Source organism: Lepidochelys kempii, chromosome 12, assembly GCF_965140265.1.
Source record: "Lepidochelys kempii isolate rLepKem1 chromosome 12, rLepKem1.hap2, whole genome shotgun sequence".
NCBI classification, from domain to species: domain Eukaryota; kingdom Metazoa; phylum Chordata; order Testudines; family Cheloniidae; genus Lepidochelys; species Lepidochelys kempii.
The window spans coordinates 3,155,991-3,176,889 of NC_133267.1; the positions used below are offsets into that span (position 1 = coordinate 3,155,991).

At 48.1% G+C, this 20,899-nt stretch overlaps 1 protein-coding gene across 1 annotated transcript in view; it reads left to right on the forward strand.

The window, feature by feature from the left end:
• Window positions 1-20,899, forward strand: part of HYDIN (HYDIN axonemal central pair apparatus protein) — a 427,037-nt gene that overhangs the window by 378,440 nt on the left and 27,698 nt on the right. The window contains exons 68-72 of the mRNA XM_073307159.1: window positions 7,335-7,450; window positions 12,768-13,002; window positions 17,187-17,399; window positions 18,037-18,175; window positions 20,331-20,496. Coding sequence (XP_073163260.1) covers window positions 7,335-7,450; window positions 12,768-13,002; window positions 17,187-17,399; window positions 18,037-18,175; window positions 20,331-20,496 — 869 coding nt within the window. The remainder of the gene's footprint in view (window positions 1-7,334; window positions 7,451-12,767; window positions 13,003-17,186; window positions 17,400-18,036; window positions 18,176-20,330; window positions 20,497-20,899) is intronic.

A 20,899-nucleotide genomic window follows, 5' to 3' on the forward strand; every position in this document is an offset into this window, starting at 1 on the left:
TAAATGATGCCATCATGGAACCATCGGAGACAATCTGGCAGATTGGTACCATCAATGTGCAAAAGGGCAGACAGAAAATATTATATCCCCACCAAGGGGATGGATTTCCTGTTCTCCCACCCACAGCCCAACTCTCTAGTGGTCAAATCCACAAATCAACACGGGAAACAGCCTCAGTACAGGTCCACCCCTCAGGACAAGAACCACAAAAGGCTCAACCTTTTCAGTTGAAAAGTGTACTCCTCAGCGACACTACGTAAAGTTGCCAACTTTCACGCTGTAAATAAGCAACCCGGATTTCAAAATAAGCCAAAAAACAAGGCTAAAACAAGCCAACCCCAAGACTCTGTGTGACGGGATCCCCAGGGTGCAGTCTAGGACTGTGGGACTGCGGTACCCCCCTGAACTCTCTCCAGCCTGGGCTGTCTCTTACAATGCCTTGCTAGTGACCAGCAGCAAACCCCTCCAGGTGCTGTTATCACTCAGCACAACCACATGTGGAGCCCCACACCCAACTAGATTGCATGAAGCTCCCAGAGTCACTCATGAATCACACAGAGAAAGGCACCAGCCAAATCCCACCCCCAGCTTCCAGCACTGTACCCCAGGAATATACCATCTTACACTGCTCAAGATGAGCAATGCAGATTTATTATTTGGTTCACCACTTCATCAATGTAAAGTGGATATACACCAGCCTTTGCAAAACGTGAGCAGATTTGCCACACACTTCATACAAACTCACTGGTAAAGATAAACAGTAAAACAAATTTATTGACTACAAAAGATTTTAAGTGATAGGCAAAAAGTCAGAGTTCGTTACCAAAAGAAAACAAAATATAAGCATGCAGTCTAAACTCTCAACCCTATTAGACTGGGCAGCATCTAGGTTAAGCAGTTTTTTTCACCCCAATGGATATTGCAGTTCATAGTACACAGATTTTACCCTTGAAATCTGAGCCAGTCCTTTCAGTTGGAGATTTCAGAGTGTCCTTGTTGCTTGTAGCATAGGTGGGTGAAGGATAAAGGCCAAGCATAGGCCCCCTGTTTTAGGTTTTATACCCTCAGTCCATGTGCTTGGGAGCACAAGTCCAGGCATGTCTGGGGGGCATTGCTGAGTCTCCAGGCAAGGATGAGCAATTCCCCTGGCGTGGCCTTGTGCAGATGAGTCATTGAATTGTAGTTCCCTTGCTGGACAATGGCTGTTTATGGTTGTTTGACACCCCTCTGGGTACTGGTTACTTTCCTTGCTGTTGCCTCCGGGAGCTAATATCTGGCTGAGCCAGGCAAAAACCAAGAACTTTAAATTGTTTAAAGCACAGTCCACATGCACATCATGTCGCCCCACCTGCAGGTCACCACGCACGGGCATGCAGGCAATGCAGCAGCTGGAGCCAAATGCCAATCACCATACGTAAAAAACCCTAATAAGCCCAAAACTAGCCAATGCTAGCCAACTCAGCCTAAAACAAGCCGAATTTCTGCTTATTTTCCATGGATTTGGACACAAAAACATCACCCACAACAAAGACAATACAAACTACAAAGAAACAGACAGCAGCTACAGAGCTGGAGAACATCTCAAAGTCAGCCCTCAACATCGCGACTGGCTTCCTCCAAACAACAGTTTTGAATATTTGGTTGAGGGTCTGAACGACCTCCCCCACTATACAGCGCCAATACCATGTTTCTTTGACCATTGACTACGTCCATTTTACCAAGCCTGGGCATTGATAACAATGGGTCAATGGGTTGTGGAGTTTGTAAGACTGGGCTATGCCATCCCCTTTCTCTCCCACCCCCCCTTCCTCAGCTCCTTCCCTGTCCCTCTTCAGGGACCCTTCTCATGAGCACCTTTTAAGACAGCAAGTAAACCATCTTCTACAGTTAGGTATCGTGGAGCAAGTTGCCCTACAACACAGAGGGGAGGGTTTTTACTCCCACTATTTCTTGACCCAGAAGAAAAATGGTGGCTGGAGACCCATTCTGGATCTCAGAAAGCTCAACAAATTTGTACAAACCCAAAAATTGAAGACTGTCACACTGACCACGATAATACCAGTGCTAGAAAGGGGGGACTGGTTTTCAGCCCTCGACCTACAAGATGCATATTTTCACATCATCATACACACCCCTCACAGACAGTTTCTACAGTTCACAGTGGGGGGCAATCACTGTCTATACAGAGTACTACCTTTCAGCCTCTCCACCTCATCAAGAGACTTTCCCAAAATCCTTGCAGTAGTGGTGGCACTTACAGAAATGAGGGATAATGATTTGCCCATACGTAGATGATTGTCTACTGAAAGGCCTGACTCAAGAAGAAGCGATAAACATTGTGCAGAAAACTATCCCCCTCTTTCAGAATCTAGGGTTACAAATAAATGAATAAAATCAACACTACTTCCAATAGAACAACTGGACTTCATCGGGGTACACCTCGATTCCACAGAGGCCAGAGCTTCATTACCCATGAGCAGAGTCGTAACATTGACCGGCCTCATCTAAGTAGTCAACAACAGCCTTCAAACATCAGCATGAACCTGCTTACAACTATTAGGTCACATGGTGGCCACAATGTTAGTGGTAAGACACACAAGACTTCATATGCGCTTCCCACAAGGCTAACTGAGCTCAGTATACATCCCCAGCAAACACAGCCTGAACAAGAGACTAACAGTGCCACCAAAAGTCATGGTCTCCTTACAATGGTGGACAAAACCAGAGAATGTGTGCATGGGGATCCCCTTTCAGCAGGATCCACCATCAATAAGAATCACGATGGATGCTTTGTTGAGAGGCTGGGGAGCCCACCTGAACCAACTCACTGTTCAAGGCAGGTGGTCAACAGCGGAAACCCGACTATACATCAATCTACTAGAGCTATGTGCAATACTCAATGCCTGCAGGCACTTCCTACCAAGCACAAAGAACCAGTCAGTGGATAATGACCAACAATATAGCATGCATGTGCTATATCAGTCACCAAGGAGGAGCTCGCTCTTACTCATTATGCACCGAGGCCATGAAACTGTGGAGCTGGTGCATACACCACAAAATAAATATCTCGGCCTCCTATCTCCCAAGATGCCAGAACATGACACCGGACACACTAAGCAGACAGTTTTTCCAGGAACACAAATGGGAAATAAACAACAGAATCCTACAGTCAATATTTCAATGATGGGGCTTCCCCCCGTCAACCTATTCGCATCATCACTAAACCACAAGTGCCCACTCTTTTGCTCCAGATCAGGACTGGGATCCCAGTCACTGGGAGATGCCTTCCTCATCACATGGGATGCATCACTCATGTATGCATTCCCACAGATCCCACTGATCTCACAAGTGATACAGAAGATATGTGCTGAAAAGCACATCATACTGATAGTCCCAATGTGGCCCAGGCAGACCTGGTACCCTTATCTGATGCGCATGGCAGTATGCACCCCATGAACTCTCCCACTGCGGGCAGACCTCGTCTCACAGAACAAAGGCAGGACGCTCCACCCAAATCCAGAGAAACTTCACCTGAAAGCCTGGCTCCTTCATGGTTCAAACATGACAAATTAGCCTGTTCAGAACAAGTTAAACACATGTGTCAGGGTTCCCTCCCCACTCTGAACTCTGGGGTACGGATGTGGGGACCCGCATGAAAGACCCCCCCTAAGCTTATTTCTACCAGCTTAGGTTAAAAATTTCCCCAAGGCACAAATTCCTTTCCTTGTCCTTGGATGGTATTGCTGCCACAACCAAGTGATTTAGACAAAAATTCAGGAAAAGGGTCACTTGGAGTCCCTAGTTTCCCAAAATATTTCCCCAAGTCCCTTCACACCCTTTCCTGGGGAGGCTTGAGAATAATGTGAGTACTGACCAGACCCTGTGTCTCTAGGACACTGAAAATCAATCAGGTTCTTAAAGGAAGAACTTTATTTAAAGAAAAAGTAAGACTCACACCTGCAAAAATTAGGATGGAAGGTAACTTTACAGGGTAATAAAAAGATTTAAAACACAGAGGATTCCCCTCTGGGCTCAGCTTCAAAGTTACAAAAAACAGGAATAAACCTCCCTCTTAGCATCGGGAAAATTCACATGCTAAAACAAAAGATAATTTAACGTATTTCCTTGCCCTTACTTACAATTTTTGTAATCTTAGATGCTCATTTCAGGTATGTTTTCAGGAGATGTTTTTCCTGCCTGGTCTCTCTGTCCATCCAGAGAGGGAACACCGAAAGGGGCACAAACAAAACCTCTCCCCCCAGATTTGAAAGTATCTTCTTTCCTTATTGGTCCTTTTGGTCAGGTGCCAACCAGGTTATTTGAGCTTCTTAACCCCTTACAGGTAAAGATTCAGTACAGCTGCTCAGGAGGGATTTTATGCTACCCGTAGCTGTATGTTTATGACAATGTTACTAAATAGCAGGAGATCAACCACTTGCAATACTTACCTCCAAAAATGGAAAAGGTTCACAGTATGATGTCAACAAAAACAGTTAACCGCAGTTACAGCACCACTCCCATTAGTGCTGGACTACATGCTAGAACGGAAGAAATTGGGTCTCTCGACAAGCTCAATTAAAGTACACCTCACAGCTAGTATAGCCTTTCATCATAAGATCAAGGGAATCTTGATATTTGCACACCCAGTCACCAACTGTGTCCTCACCAGCATACAGAACATTTACCCAGAAGTCCGACAACCTACATCAGCATGGTGTTTAAATCTAGTGCTTAAATGCCTCACTAGACCCCCCATTTGAGCCCTTAGCTACCTGCTCCCTGCTTCATCCATCGATGAAGATTGCATTCTTGGTCACAATCACCTCCACTCAACGAGTAATGAGATAGGGGTGCTCATGGCTGACCCCTTTATACCGTATTCTTTAAAGACAAGGTCACATTGAGACCACACCCAAAATTCTTACCTAAAATATCAACATCCTTCCATATAAACCAACCCATACACCTTCCTATGTTTTATCCCAAACCACATGGGTGCTCACAAGAGACTATCTGACGTACACTAAGTGTCAGACGAGCAATAGCATTTTCTTTAGGCAGAACCAAGCCTTTCTGGAAGTCCTTAGACTTTTTATTTCCACAACAGAGTGCTCCAAGGGATGTGCAGTATCCATGCAGAGACTATCTAAATGGATCTCTACCTGCATCCAACTCTGTTATTGAACAAATAACACAGAACCCCCAGAGGGGATCAGATTCCACTCTACTTGCTCAGTAGCAATGTTCATGGAGTTCCTGAACAGCGTACCGATAATAGACACATGCAGAGCAGCAGTAGCGTCGCTAGGGGGGGAGCGGGGCAGCGGCCGCTCTCCCCCCGAGCAGAAGTGGCACCTTTTTTAATTTTTACTCACCCGGCGGCGTGCCGGGTCTTTGGTGGCAGGTCCGGCAGCACGCCGGGTCTTCAGTGGCACGTGCTTGTACTCGCCTGGCGGCACTCTGGGTCTTCAGCGTTGGGTCCTTCACTCGCTCCGGGTCTTCAGCGGCACTTCAGCGTTGGGTCCTTCACTCGCTCCGGGTCTTCGGCGGCACTTCAGTGTCGGGTCCTTCACTCGCTCCGGTCTTCGGTGGCATTTCAGCAGAGGGGGGTCCTTCAGTGCGAGTGAAGGACCCGATGCCGACGTGCCGCCGAAGACCCAGAGCGAGTGAAGGACCCAACGCCGAAGACCCGGAGCACCGCCGGGTGGGTACAAGCAGGTGGTGCCTTTTTTATCTCCGCTCCCCGTTTCCTCCACCTGGCTACACCACTGCAGAGGGGCTGCCTGGGCCTCTGTGCACACTTTCACAAACCATTATGCAATCACTCAAAGCTCAAGGTCAGATGCTATAATGGGCCTCACCATGCTCTCTTCGGTGGCCCAACTGAATCTGAAGCCCCTTTCATCCCCAGTGGGGCACTGCTCTACGATCACCTGAAATGGAGCACCCACAGGGACAGCACTTGAAGAAGAGAGGGTTACTCACCCTGTGCAGTAACTGAGGTTCTTCAGGATGAGTGTCCTTGTGGGGGCTCCACCGCCCACCCTCCTCCCCTCTACGTCGGAGTTTGCAGTAAGGACTCTACGGTAGAGAAGGAACTGAGGGGTTGGTCACGTGTGCGCTGGAAGAGGTGCCAGGAGCACCAAGAGACGACTAGTGCGCATGCGCGACTCAGACGGACACAGCTGCCAAAACTCTCCATCAACAGCTCTGGGACACACCCACACCTGAAGTGGGGCACCCACAGGGACGCACATCACGAAGAACCTCAGTTACTGCGCAGGGCGAGTACCCATCTCTTCTACCAGCGAAGGAAGTGGTATTACCCAGCCAGGGCCAACTTGCTCCAGAGTACAGCTAAGCTGCAGGTGTCCGCGTTGGGACAGTGGGAGGCTCCACGCTCTTACATTAGCCTGCGAGCTTCCAGGAATTTGGGTAGTTTGTTTGCTGTTGTTTCTGACCGCTGATAAGCACCAGGAGGCAGAAGAGTTGCTACTGCTTTTGCCAGGGCTCTTGGTGCCTGTCAGAAGTCTCAGTCCCGAGGGTTGCCATGGCATTGTGTTCTGCAGTCCAGACCTTATCCCACATCCTGGCCAGAGCCAAGTTCTGGTATTTACGTTCTGCCTCCCAGCTCCCTCCTTTGCGCTAGAGAAACCGTCCTGGATCCCATTCTGCCTCACAGAGCCTGGTGTCACTGATATAAATAAGTCCCATAAATAAAGCAAGGTGCTGTGCAGTATTGCTGACACCAGATATTTCCCACAGTCCTCCCTAGAACTGACTACATTTATTTTGGTCCCTAGAGTGACTCCTGTACCAGTTAGGGCCCAAGCCTACAAGCCATTTGTTGGAGTCATTCTTACCCTGGTTACACACTGCCAGCATTCACCCCAGAGTACTGACACTCCTGAAAACAGGCCTTATTTCACTGACGGCAAATGCCAAAGTTACCAGACGTGTAACAGGTTTGTCAGTTGCAAGATGCAGAAGTAGAAATCCTTCTACTCTCACAAGCCGCCGGTGGCAGCTCCTGTGGGTATAATATGGGTTGGTGCAGGGGGGGTGCTAGGGATTCTCCTGGGGCCCCTCACTCCCAGGCAGGCAGGAGACACTGTAGAACCATCTGCTGAAATGTGTGGGCCACATTCTGCTCCCCTTCCTCAAGCTGAATAGCACTTGTGGACCCATTCTGAATGATGCAACAGCTTGCAGAGCAAAGCACTACTCAGCATGAGTAAGGGTGTCAGAATCTAACCCTAGGTGATTTTTCAGTGCTTGCTTAGCCCTTCTATGAGACCTTATTTCTTCTCCCTTTTGCCCTGCTGCCTTTGCAGGTTCCAGCTGTCCAATAAGGGGAATGTGGCGCTGGAGTACTCCTGGAAGGTGGTCATGGAAGACAGCAGAAGGGCAGTCAACTTTACCGAAGAACCGTTGCCATGCAGTCCTGAAGGTATAGCAATCAGCCCCCTCCCCACGGCACCTGGTGCTCCCCACAGCAGCTTCCTCCTGTAACCCATAGGGGCTTTACAGCATTCAGGGAACCTGAGAGCTCAGGGAGCAGACTGGGCCTCTTTGCCTGAGGCACCAACACAGCACAGTTCTGAAGGTGACATCATAGCTCTGCTTCCCTCCCCATGTCCTCCCCCATCATCCTCAGGCAAGTGGCTTCTTTCAGGTTTGGATAAAGAGTCCCTCTGATTGCTTTCTTTCCAGCTCCCCCCACCTTCAGAGTGCCCAGAACTGGTACGGCAGAGCTGCTGGGCACTGTGCAAAGGTCAGAGAGGTCAAGGGAGGAGAGAAGTTAGGGCCACACATTGGGGGGCGTTCAGAAGCTGAAAAGGGAGCATGGGGGCAGTCCTGTTGGAGGATCGCAGGGTAATGGAATCCAGGTCACTGGTAGGGTGACCTGGTGTCCAGTTTTCAACCGGAACAGCCGGTCAAAAAGGGTCCCTGGGCCGTTAAAAGTCTGGTCGGCAGTGCTGCAACACTAAGGCAGGCTAGTCCCTACCTGTCCTGGCTGGCACCACGCTGCACCCTGGAAGCGACCAGCAGGTCCGGCTCCTAGGCGGCGGGGAAGGGAGGGCCATGGGGCGCCACACGCTAGATCTGCACTGGGGTCGGGGGGCAGTGCCTGTGGATGAGAGCAGTGCATGGAGCCTCCTGGCCCCCAGTCTAGGACCCGAACTTGCTGGCTGCTTTTGGGGCACATGCAGCATGGTGCCAGGACAGGCAGGGAGCCTGCCTTAGCCCCCCCAGGAACCACCCGAGGTAAGCCCACCCCAGAGCCCTTACCCCTTCCTGCACCACAATCCCCTGCCTGAACCGCAGCCCCCTCCCTCACTCCAAATCCCTCAGCCCCACCCCCCCAGCCCGGAGCCCCCTCCTGCACCCCAAACCCCTCATCCCCGGCTGGAGTCCTCAGCCCCTCCCATACCCCAACTCCCTTCCCTAGCCTGGAGCCTTCTCCCACGCCCTGAATCCCTTATTTCTGGCCCCACCCCAGAGCCAACACCCGCAGCTAGAGCCCTCACCCACTCCCGCACCCCAACTCCCTGCCCCAGCCCAGTGAAAGTGAGGGAGGGTGTGGGAGAGCGAGGCACCAAGGGAGGGGGAATGTAGTGAGCGGGGGGGCGGGGCCTCGTGGCAGGGTTGGTGAAGGGGCAGGGCCTCAGGGAAAGGGTAGGGCTCAGGTGTTTGATTTTTTGCGACTAGAAAGTTGGCAACCCTAGTCACTGGGGGAGAGGTAGGAGCTGGGTTGCTGTTGGAGGGAAACAGGGATGCATGTCTTTGATTAAATGTTTGTTTAAAAAGAAGAAAAAGATGCGAAAATACCCAGATGTGGTGTCAGGAAGCAGCTGTGCCCCAGATCCAAGAGCAGCACGGGCAGTTCAGAGCCTGCATTCTGAGTCATCACTCAGCATTTTGCGGCAGAGATATGGAATCATAGAATAGTAGAATTACAGGACTGTAAGGGACCTTGAAAGGTCTTCAAGTCCAGTCCCCTGCACATTATCTTTCTGGGTACTGAAGTTTAGCTGACTGGTCTGTAATTCCCCAGGTTCTCCTTATTCCCCTTTTTATAGCTTGGCACTATCTTTTCCCTTTTCCAGCCCTCTGGAATCTCTTCTGTCTTCCATGACTTTTCAAAGATAATCAGTAATGGCTCAGACATCTCCTCAGTTAGCCCCTTGAGTATCCTAGGATGTATTTCATTATGCTCTGATGACTTGAAAATATCTAACTTGTCTAAGTAATTTTTAACTTCTTCTTTCCCTATTTTAGACTGTGATCCTACCTCATTTTCACTGGCGTTCACTATATTAGACGTCCAGTCAATACTAATCTTTTTGGTGAAAACTGAAACAAAAAAGTCATTTAGCACTTCTGCCATTTCCACCTTTTCTGTTATTGCTCCTCTGTCCTCCCCACCCACATTGATGAATTATTGTTTTCCCCCCTCTTAGGCCCTGATTCAACAAGGCCCCTAAGCATGTACATAACTTCAAACACAGACATGCTTAATGTTATGCACACGCTTAGTAGCCTTGTTGAACTGGGGCCATAATATAGACATATTTTGCAAGCAGGAGGAAAAGTATTTGTAATTAAAGCTGCATTTTTGTTTTTATGATGGTCTCATACATGCAGCAGCAGGGTCTGTTCAATTATGTGGTGTTCTCTCCCAACATGGCCTAGCTTGCTCTGTTTGAGGCATGAGGGTGCTTTGCTAACTATTTCTGTGCCTCTTTAACATGTCTTCAGCAGCTGTGCAGCGTCTTATGCAGCCAGCTACCAAAAGGGTGAGAAGGACAAGGACCGGACTTTTTATGAGTAAAACTAACATCAGCAGTTAAATTAGTTAGGATGGAAATGAGCACTATCAATCCTCATGCTCAAGGCATAAACTCATTACCAAGTGGGTCAGGAAGGAAATTCTCCTGCAGTGTAATGTATAAATTGGTGTACTGGAGGAATTTAACATCTGGCAATGGCCACGCCCTGAGTCATAGACTCATAGATATTAAGGTCAGAAAGGACCATTATGATAATCTAGTCTGACCTCCTGCACAATGCAGGCCACAGAATCTCACCCACCCACTCCTGCAATAAACCTCTCTCCTATGTCTGATTTAATCATGATTTAAAGACTTCAAGATGCAGAGAATCCTCCAGCCAGTGACCCGTGCCCCATGCTACAGCGGAAGGTGAAAACCCCCCAGGGCCTCTTCCAATCTACCCTGGAGGAAAATTCCTTCCCGACCCCAAATATGGCGATCCGCTGAACCCTGAGCATGTGGGCAAGATTCACCAGCCAGATACCCAGGAAAGAATTCTCTGTAGTAACTCAGATCCCATCCCATCTAACATCCCATCACAGGCCATTGGGCATATCTACCACTAATAGTCAAAAATCAATTAATTGCCAAAATCATGTTATCCCATCATACCATCTCCTCCATAAACTTATCGAGTTTAATCTTGAAGCCAGATAGGTCTTTTGTCCCCACTGCTTCCCACGGCTATTCCAGAACTTCACTCCTCTGATGGTTAGAAACCTTCCTCTAATTTCAATTCTAAACTTCCCGATGGCCAGTTTATATCCATTTGTTCTTGTGTCCACATTGGTACTGAGCTTAAATAATTCCTCTCCCTCTCCGGTATTTATCCCTCTGATATATTTATAGAGAGCAATCATATCTTCGCTCAACCTTCTTTTGGTTAGGCTAAACAAGCCAAGCTCTTTGAGTCTCCTTTCAGAAGACAGGTTTTCCATTCCTTGAATCATCCTAGTAGCCCTTCTCTGTACCTGTTCCAGTTTGAATTCATCCTTCTTAAACATGGGAGACCAGAACTGCACACAGTATTCCAGGTGGGGTTTCACCAGTGCCTTGAATAACGGTACTAACACCTCCTTATCTCTACTGGAAATACCTCGCCTGATGCATCCCAAGACCGCATTAGCTTTTTTCATGGCCATATCACATTGGCGGCTCATAGTCATCCTGTGGTCAACCAATACTCCGAGGTCCTTCTCCTCCTCTGTTACTTCCAACTGATGCATCCCCAGTTTATAACTAAAATTCTTGTTATTAATCCCTAAATGCATGACCTTACACTTCTCACTATTAAATTTCAGCCTATTACTATTACTCCAATTTACAAGGTCATCCAGATCCTCCTGTATGATATCCCGGTCCTTCTCTAAATTGGCAATACATCCCAGCTTTGTATCATCCGCAAACTTTATTAACACACTCCCATTTTTTGTGCCGAGGTCAGTAATAAAAAGATTAAATAAGATTGGTCCCAAAACCGATCCCTGAGGAACTCCACTGGTAACCTCCCTCCAGTCTGACAGTTCACCTTTCAGTATAACCCGCTGTAGTCTCCCTTTTAACCAGTTCCTTATCCACCTTTCAATTTTCATATTGATCCCCATCTTTTCCAATTTAACTAATAATTCTCCATGTGGCCCTGTATCAAATGCCTTACTGAAATCGAGGTAAATTAGATCCACTGCGTTTCCTTTGTCTAAAAAATCTGTTACTTTCTCAAAGAAGATCAGGTTGGTTTGGCACAATCTACCTTTTGTAAAACCATGTTGTATTTTGTCCCATTTACCATTAACCTCAATGTCCTTAACTACTTTCTCCTTCAAAATTTTTTCCAAGACCTTGCATACTACAGATGTCAAACTAACAGGCATGTAGTTACCCGGATCACTTTTTTTTCCTTTCTTAAAAATAGGAACTGTGTTAGCAATTCTCCAGTCATACGGTACAACCCCTGAGTTTACAGATTCATTAAAAATTCTTGCTAATGGGCTTGCAATTTCATGTGCCAATTCCTTTAATATTCTTGGATGAAGATTATCTGGGCCCCCCCCGATTTAGTTCCATTAAGCTGTTCAAGTTTCGCTTCTACCTCAGTTATGGTAATATCTACCTCCATATCCTCATTCCCATTTGTCATGCTACCATTATCCCTAAGATCCTCATTAGCCTTATTAAAGACTGAGGCAAAGTATTTGTTTAGATATTGGGCCGTGCCTAGATTATCCTTAACCTCCACTCCATCCTCAGTGTTTAGCGGTCCCACTTCTTCAGGGTGCTCTGGACCATTGGGCTGTTCCATTATGCCCCTGCTTTGTGGTTTGATGGCTATTGCTAGCTGTGGAAGCTTGATAAACAGAGGAAGAGAAGACCAGATACTGCAATATGCACCAGTGCTATTCCTTGATCACTTAATGCCTGCCTACCTTTTCAGCTGAAAGGACATACACACAATGAGCCACATTCTGCCCTCCGATTCATCTGTACAACCCTGCTAACCAGGCATGGATGTACCTGTGGGCATGATTTGTTCAGACCAGCATGATGGGGTGTCTTTCAGTATTTCGATTTCATGCCTTTGTATGGAACTTTTCTAGGTGTTTTTCAGCATATGTATTCTCCCCAGCTGCCCCTTCTGCCTGCCCTTTGCCCTCATTTTCCCACTACTCCTTGGCTCTCACTTGGATGAGGAGTTGGTAAGAGGCAGTGCAGAAGTGATGACATGAAGCCTCATTACACCTTTCATTAACGCAGGTTGGAATTATCCTTGGAAAGGGTTTGCAAAGGGGGATAGCCTTTGTGTGGTCTTTAAGCCAAATCCCCTCAGCTTCTGTCCATAGTACGGAATCAGGGGGTCTTGGGCTTAGAACAAGAGGTTTCGTCCTCAAAGACAAATCCAGTGAAACTGACCTAACCACCCATTCCTTAACACAGGGGAGTTCCCATCTGCCACGTCTGCTGCCTCCACCAAACTACCCTGCAGCCAACCCGCTAGCCAGCTAGGCAGTGTTCTGGAGAGTGTCTCATCCTTCCTGTGTGCTGTTGCTGCTCTCCCTCCATTCTCCATGGAACCCAGCAGCGGCATCATCCCAGCCGGGAAGAAGCAGCAGTTCCTGTTGAAATTCTCCCCACTGGAAGTGGGAGAGTTTGAGGGCCACCTACTCTGCAGGTAGGAAACACTCTGGATGGATCGCATCTTGACAAGTTCTAATAACACGGAATTATTGTCCAAAGGACTTTGGTGTAAATGGGATTTGGTGCTCTCTGAAATGGATGGACCAAGAATGCAGTCGAGGAAAGGTGGGGCATCAAAAACCTAGAGCTTTGTTCAGTCCCAGCTTGGAAGCCTTTAGCCCTGGGACCAAACCTGTGCCATCCCTTAGGATCCCTTAGGCTGTTTACTCTGGAGGGAAGGTGATCAGGGATGAAAAAGAATCATAGAAGATTAGGGTTGGAAGAGACCTCAGGATGTCATCTAGTCCAATCCCTTGCTCAAAGCAGGACCAACACCAACTAACTCATCCCAGTCAGACCTTAAAAACCTCTAAGGATGGAGATTCCACTACTTCTCTAGGTAACTGTCAAGGTTCCTCCCCCACTCTGAACTCTAGGGTACAGATGTGGGGACCTGCATGAAAACCTCCTAAGCTTACTTTCACCAGCTTAGGTTAAAACTTCCCCAAGGTACAAATTAATTTTATCCTTTGTCCCTGGATCTCCACTGCCACCACCAAACTCTAACTGGGTTTACTGGGAAACGTAGTTTGGACACATCTTTCCCCCAAAAATCCTCCCAACCCTTGCACCCCACTTCCTGGGAAAGGTTTGGTAGAAATCCTCACCAATTTGCATGGGTGACCACAGACCCAAACCCTTGGATCTGAGAACAATGAAAAAGCATTCAGTTTTCTTACAAGAAGACTTTTAATAGAAGTAAAGAAATCCCCTCTGTAAAATCAGGATGGTAGATACCTTACAGGGTAATTAGATTCAAAATGTAGAGAATCCCTCTAGGCAAAACCTTAAGTTACAAAAAAGACACACAGACAGGAATAGTCATTCTATTCAGCACAGTTCCTTTCTCAGCCATTTAAAGAAATCATAATCTAACACATACCTAGCTAGATTACTTACTAAAAGTTCTAAGACTCCATTCCTATTCTATCCCTGGCAAAAGCAGCATACAGACAGACCCAGACTTTGTTTCTCTCCCTCCTCCCAGCTTTTGAAAGTGTCTTGTCTCCTCATTGGTCATTTTGGTCAGGTGCCAGCAGGTTACCTTTAGCTTCTTAACCCTTTACAGGTGAGAGGATTTTTCCTCTGGCCAGGAGGGATTTTAAAGGGGTTTACCCTTCCCTTTATATTTATGACAGTAACCCATTCCAGTGCTTCACCACCCTCCTAGTGAAATATTTTTTCCTAACATCCAACCTAGACCTCCCACTTGAGACCATTGCTCCTTGTTCTGTCATCTGCCACCACTGAGAACAGCCGAGCTCCATCCTCTTTGCGACCCCCCTTCTCTTCTGCTGCTATCAAATCCCCCCCTTCTCTTCTGCAGACTAAATAAGCCGAGTTCCCTCAGCCTCTCCTCATAGGTCATGTGCCCCAGCCCCCTAATCATTTCCGTTGCCCTCCGCTGGAGTTTCTCCAGTTTGTCTACATCCTTTCTGTAGTGGGGGCCCAAAACTGGACACAATACTCCAGGTATGGCCTTACAAGTGCCGAATACAGGGGTATAATCACTTCCCTCGATCTGCTGGCAATGATCCTACTAATGCAGCCCAATACGCCATTGGCCTTCTTGGCAACAAGGGCACACTGCTATCTAATATCCAGCTTCTCATCCACTGTAATCCCCAGGTCCTTTTCTGTTGAACTGCCACTTAGCCAGTCAGTCCCCGGCCTGTAGCAGTGCATGGGATTCTTCCGTCCTAAGTGCAGTCCTTGTTGAACCTCATCTGATTTCTTTTAGCCCAATCGTCCAATTTGCCTAGGTCACTCTGGACCCTATCCCTACCCGCCAGGGTATCTACCTCCCACCCCGCCCCAGCTTAGTGTCATCCACAAACTTGCTGAGGGTGCAATACATCCCATCATCCAGATCATTAATGAAGATGTTGAACAAAACCGGCCCCAGAACAGACCCCAGGGGCACTCCACTTGATACCGGCTGCCAACTAGACATGGAGCCATAGATCACTACCCGTTGAACCTGACAATCTAGCCAGCTTTCTATCCACCTTATAGTCCATTCATCTAGCCCATACTTCCTTAACTTGCTGGCAAGAATACTGTGGGAGACAGTATCAAAAGCATTGCTAAAGTCAAGGTATATCATGTCCACCACTTTCCCCATATCCACAGAGCCAGTTATCTAATTATAGAAAGCAGTCAGGTTGGTCAGGCATGACTGGCCCTTGGTGAATCTATGTTGTCTGTTCCTGGTCACCTTCCTCTCCTCCAAGTGCTTCAAATGGATTCCTTGAGGACCTGCTCCATGATTTTTCCAGGGACTGAGGTGAGGCTGGCTGGCCTGTAGTTCCCTGGATTCTCCTTCTTCCCTTTTTTAAAGATGGGCACTACATTAGCCTTTTTCCAGTCATCCAGGACCTCCCCCGATCACCATGAGTTTTCAAAGATAATGGCCAATGGCTCTGCAATCACATCAAACAACTCTCTCAGCACTCTCGGATGCATTAGATCCGGCCCCAGGGAGTTGTTCATGTCCAGCGTTTCTAAATAGTCACCTGGTCACCTGCCATGTTTTCTGTTCTTTCTGTTTATCAGGATGGTTTGTTCCTATGCCTTCAATAAGGCTTTTTTAAAATACAGCCAACTCTTCTGGACTTCTTTCCCCCTCATATTAGCCTCCCAGGGGATCCTGCCCATCAGTTCCCTGAGGGAGTCAAAGTCTGCTTTTCTGAAGTCCAGGGTCCATATTCTGCTGCTCTCCTTACTTCCTTTTGTCAGGATCCTGAACTCAACCATCTCATGATCACTACTGCCCAGGTTGCCACCCACTTCTACTTTCCCTGCCAATACTTCCCTGTTTTGTGAGCAGTGGGTCAAGAGGATCAGGCCCCCAGTTGGTTCCTCCAGCACTTGCACCAGGAAATTGTCCCCAACACTCTCCAGAAACTTCCTGGATTGTCTGTGCATTGCTGTATTGCTCTCCCAGCAGATGTCAGAGTGTTTGAAGTCCCCCATGAGAACCAGGGCCTGTGATGTGGAAATGTCTGTTAGTTGTCCAAAGAAAGCCACGTCTACCTCATCCTCCTGGTCTGGTGGTCAAGAGCAGACGCTCACCACAACATCGCCCTTGTTGCTCTCACCTCCAAAGTTAAACCAGAGACTCTCAACAGGCTTTTCTGCAGTTTCATACTGGAGCTCTGAGCAGTCATACTGCTCCCATACATGCAGTGCAACTCCCCCACCTTTTCTGCCCTGCCTGTCCTTCCTGAACAGTTTATACCCATCCTGACAGTGCTCCAGTCTTGTGAGTTACCCCACCAAGTTTGTTATTCCAGTCACATTATAGTTCCTTAACTGTGCCAGGACTTCCAGTTCTCCCTGCTTGTTTCCCAGGCTTCTTGCATTCATGTACAGGCACCTAAGATAACTAGCCAATTGCCCAACTTTCTCAGTATGAATCAGGAGGCCTCCCCTGTTGCATGCTCCTCCTTCTGTTTCCTCCCAGTATCCCACTCCCCCACTTACTTCTGAGCTTAGGTCTCCATCCCCCGGCGAACCTAGTTTAGAGCCCTCCTCACTAGGTTAGCCAGCCTGCCTGTGAAGATGCTCTTCCCTCTCTTCGTTAGGTGGATTCCATCTCTTCCTAGCAATCCTTCCTCCTGGGAACCTGAAACATACTGGGAAAACTCACTTTAAAAAAATGTTTAAAATGGGGGTTGGGAACAAGTAGGATTCCGCCTTTCAGAGATGGATGGTAAGTAATTCACAGTCCTCCTGCAGCCCCTTTGCCTGGCTTGTACCATTCTGGTGGAGTCCTAATGACTAATACTAATTTACCTTGGGTATGGGAAATCACTTAAGCCCCAAGAGGTTCGATCACTAGTACTGGCTTTTGGATGAGTATGGAAACTTAGCAAGGGCTTATCCATATTGAGTCACCAACGACCTCCAGTGTGTTTATCAGTAAAGGTGTCACTTTTCTCGCACTGAGGAATTACTATACATTTGTCTCTTTTGCTGCCTCATCACCACAAAGTGAGCTTCCATTTAATTCACTGCTTGGTACATCAGAGAGAGAGGACGTGAAAGCTGTGTACAACAAAGCCATAAAACTGGCCCTCTGCCTTTGATAACACTAACTGGTCCATTTCTTCTCAGTATCCCCAACCTGAAGCCCAATCACCAATGCCCCGTAGTGGCTGTGAAGGGGAGAAGCCTCCTGCCATACTGCCATTTCGACCTGGAGGACTCTGACTACCTCACCGCAAACAGGCGCAACCCAGAGCTGCGAGGGCCGCGGGGGGCTGCACTGGATCCCAACACCAGGGTGATAGAGTTTGCATCCGTCGGAGTGCATGCTTGGAACAGCAGGTGGGCATGGAGAAGGCTTGACTTGCTGACTACTGGCTATTCACAACAACTCAGCCAGAGACCCACCAGCTCAACCTTCTAAACTCCTTGTGGCACAGCTGCACCGTTCCTATGGTCCAGCTCTCAGTAGATCACTTGGGGCTCTGGGAAGACAGGAGCAACATAGACTAGCCATCCCTGCTTCCACCATCCAGTCCTGCAACAAACGTAGCTGGTCCCCAGCCCATAGGTATCGTTGAGTATAACTCTCCTTTCTCTCCGCAGGAGACTCTGAATACTTGAGTCAGATTGGGGCAGAGAAGGAAATAACCCCTCTAGAGAGCTGCACTTAGGAAAGAACCTTGTTATGTTGGATTTTACCCTCATCACTCTGGAGCTAGGGTTTGCATTGGAGTGATCTCAGTATCTGTTTACAGATGGTAAAGGTAGCCAGTCGGCCCAGAGGGCTGTGGGGCTCCAAAACCGGTAATGGGATGAAGCTGTCATGCCCATAGCAGTAGAGGTAGATGGGGTGTGCCAAGGAATCCTCCCTTGGAGGAGCTGGCAGCGCCTGGTGTCTGCTGAGCAGCCAGCCCACTAGCTCCCAGAACTGTTCACTGTTCCTTTTCTAATGGCAATTTCTGTTTGTTGTGGCCAGGACCTTCATGCTTGTGAACCCCACCAATTCCACCTACTCCTTCCAGTGGGCTTGTGAACAGTCAGAAGACTTGCGAGAACAGTCAGTCTTCAGCTGTCTGACAGAAATGGGCCAGATCCGGCCTCAGAAAAAGGCCGAGGTAGGAGGGAGGCTGATGCAGGTGTCTCGCCTAGTGGTGTGCAGGTCTCACTGTACACAATACCGCTCTAACTGTAATGCATAGCTCTTACACAGCACTTTGTTTTCAAGCACTTTAAAGAGCTGAGCTTATTTCAACCCTGCAGGTGCAGGTGGTGCCAACTTGCATCACCACCACCCAAGGAGAGAGCATGGGGAGGGACTGGCAGAGGAAGGGCAGCTTTAAATGCAGTCTGGGTTGCCACTGGTGCCCCACGGATGGAGAGTGCCCCAGAGATGAATGGAATCAGCATGTCTCCTGGTTGCCATGGTCCTGCCCACTCACTGGCCGGCCTAGACCACTTTGTAGGCTGTGCCAGCCTGCTCCAGCTCCCTTGGCTAAGCAGGGACTACAGGCAGCTTGTTCCCCTGCAACACCTCAGTGCAGGTAGCCTTTCGAACTCACCCCCAGGCTATGCGGGCAGGCAGGGGGCCTGTCAGTAATAACTAGTTCTCACAAGCTCCCTCTGACATAGGTGAGTAAGAAAATGAAATGGGCAGGTGGGTGAGGGTAAGGAAGGAGGTTTCTCCAAGAGCAGAAATGAATAGGGACCCAGAGACAAAGCCTGGAGCCTGGGGATTGGATGACCCAGCTGAGCAGTGTTGGGATACAGAGTCTTTCCACTATAGCCCCCTGGTTTGAATCTCTCGAAGGCCGTTAGGGGCTGCCTGTTGTCTGTGTGACAGCAAGCTGTCTAGGGGCCAGTGTGAAGCATATTGTCTCACTTCAGATCCTTGTGATTAGCCAGTTCACATGTCTGCTGTAGCAAACTGGCACAGTGCCATCCCAGTTCCGCCCAGGGGGTTATGTGTTAAGCAGGCATGGAAGCTGCCCTCTGACCCTTTCAGGTAGCTGCCATGGTCAGAAGTGAGAAAATTCTGGAGGGGAAGTTTGCTCTCACCTATTTTGTGACTAACTAGAGGGCTCCAGTCTGCATGACAGCAGACTATTGGAGACAGGATGCTGCAGCTACAGTAGGGAGTGTGGGTATCTCTCCTCATGAGCAATAGCCATGTCCAAGTGTGAGGAGTGGGAGGACAGAGGAGTGCCTGGGTAGAATACAGGGAGTCCCTAAAGAACTTTCTGTTCCAGAAATGACAACTCTTCCTGCTCCGTGTCATTCATTGGGTCAACCTGCACAGGCTGGAAATCAGCACAGAATCTGGCCCATTGTCTTAGTGTTCTCTGCTAAAACCATCTTAGGGCATCTCCTTTGCCCATGGCACAAACCTGCACCGGGAAATTTTTGAATGGAAGGGAAGAGTTTTGTCTACATAGGGACACTCAGGGTATGTCTACACTACGGAATAAGGTCGAATTTATAGAAGTCGGTTTTTTAGAAATCGATTTTATATATTCGAGTGTGTGTCCCCCCACAGAAAATGCTCTAAGTGCATTAAGTGCATTAACTCGGCAGAGTGCTTCCACAGTACCGAGGCTAGAGTCGACTTCCGGAGCGTTGCACTGTGGGTAGCTATCCCACAGTTCCCGCAGTCTCCGCTGCCCATTGGGAATTCTGGGTTGAGATCCCAATGCCTGATGGGGCTAAAACATTGTCGCGGGTGGTTCTGGGTACATATCGTCAAGCCCCCGTTCCCTCCCTCCCTCCGTGAAAGCAAGGGCAGACAATCGTTTCGCGCCTTTTTTCTTGAGTTACCTGTGCAGACGCCATACCACAGCAAGCATGGAGCCCGCTCAGCTCACTGTCACCATATGTCTCCTGCAAAAAGAAAAGGAGTACCTGTGGCACCTTAGAGACTAACCAATTTATTTGAGCATGAGCTTTCGTGAGCTACAGCTCACTTCATTGGATGCATACCGTGGAAACTGCAGTAGACATTATATACACACAGAGACCATGAAACAATACCCCCTCCCGCCCCACTGTCCTGCTGGTAATAGCTTATCTAAAGTGATCATCAAGTTGGGCCATTTCCAGCACAAATCCAGGTTTTCTCACCCTCCGCCCCCCCACACACAAACTCACTCTCCTGCTGGTAATAGCCCATCCAAAGTGACCACTCTCTTCACAATGTGTATGATAATCAAGGTGGGTCATTTCCAGCACAAATCCAGGTTCAAAACCACCTGATTTAATTTGCCTCTTCTTCCTCAGGTCACATTTGAATTCATCCCGCAGCGCCTAGGTATCACAGAATCGTTTTGGACCTTTACAATCGCTGAACAGAACATCTCAGTCCCATTCCTGTTGGTGGGCAACACCACCGACCCCTCAGTATCTCTGGACAGATCCCACCTGAACTATTTCTCTCTGTTAGTTGGTAAGGACAGATTCTGTGTCCCGCACTATGGGAGCCTGTGGTTGCTGCTACCTTCCACTTTTCTCTCCATTCAAAAATGTAGTGTTCTGTAGTTACTGTTGATCCTAATTCTATTATTTATCATTAAAAAAACAGAGGCTGAAAGTGGAAAAGAGCACTTCAAAGGAGAAAAACAATTTCTGTCCATCTATCTTAGGGTTTATATTGCTGCCCACTTTAGTATCTGAGCACCTTCCATGTAAAATCAATAACAATATTCAGCAGCAGTCAAAAAAGCTAATGTTAGGAACCCTTAGGGAAGGGATAGATAATAAGACAGAAAATGTCATAATGCCACTGTATAAATCCATGATACTCCCACAACTTGAATACTGTGTGTAGTTCTGGTTGTCCAGTTTCAAAA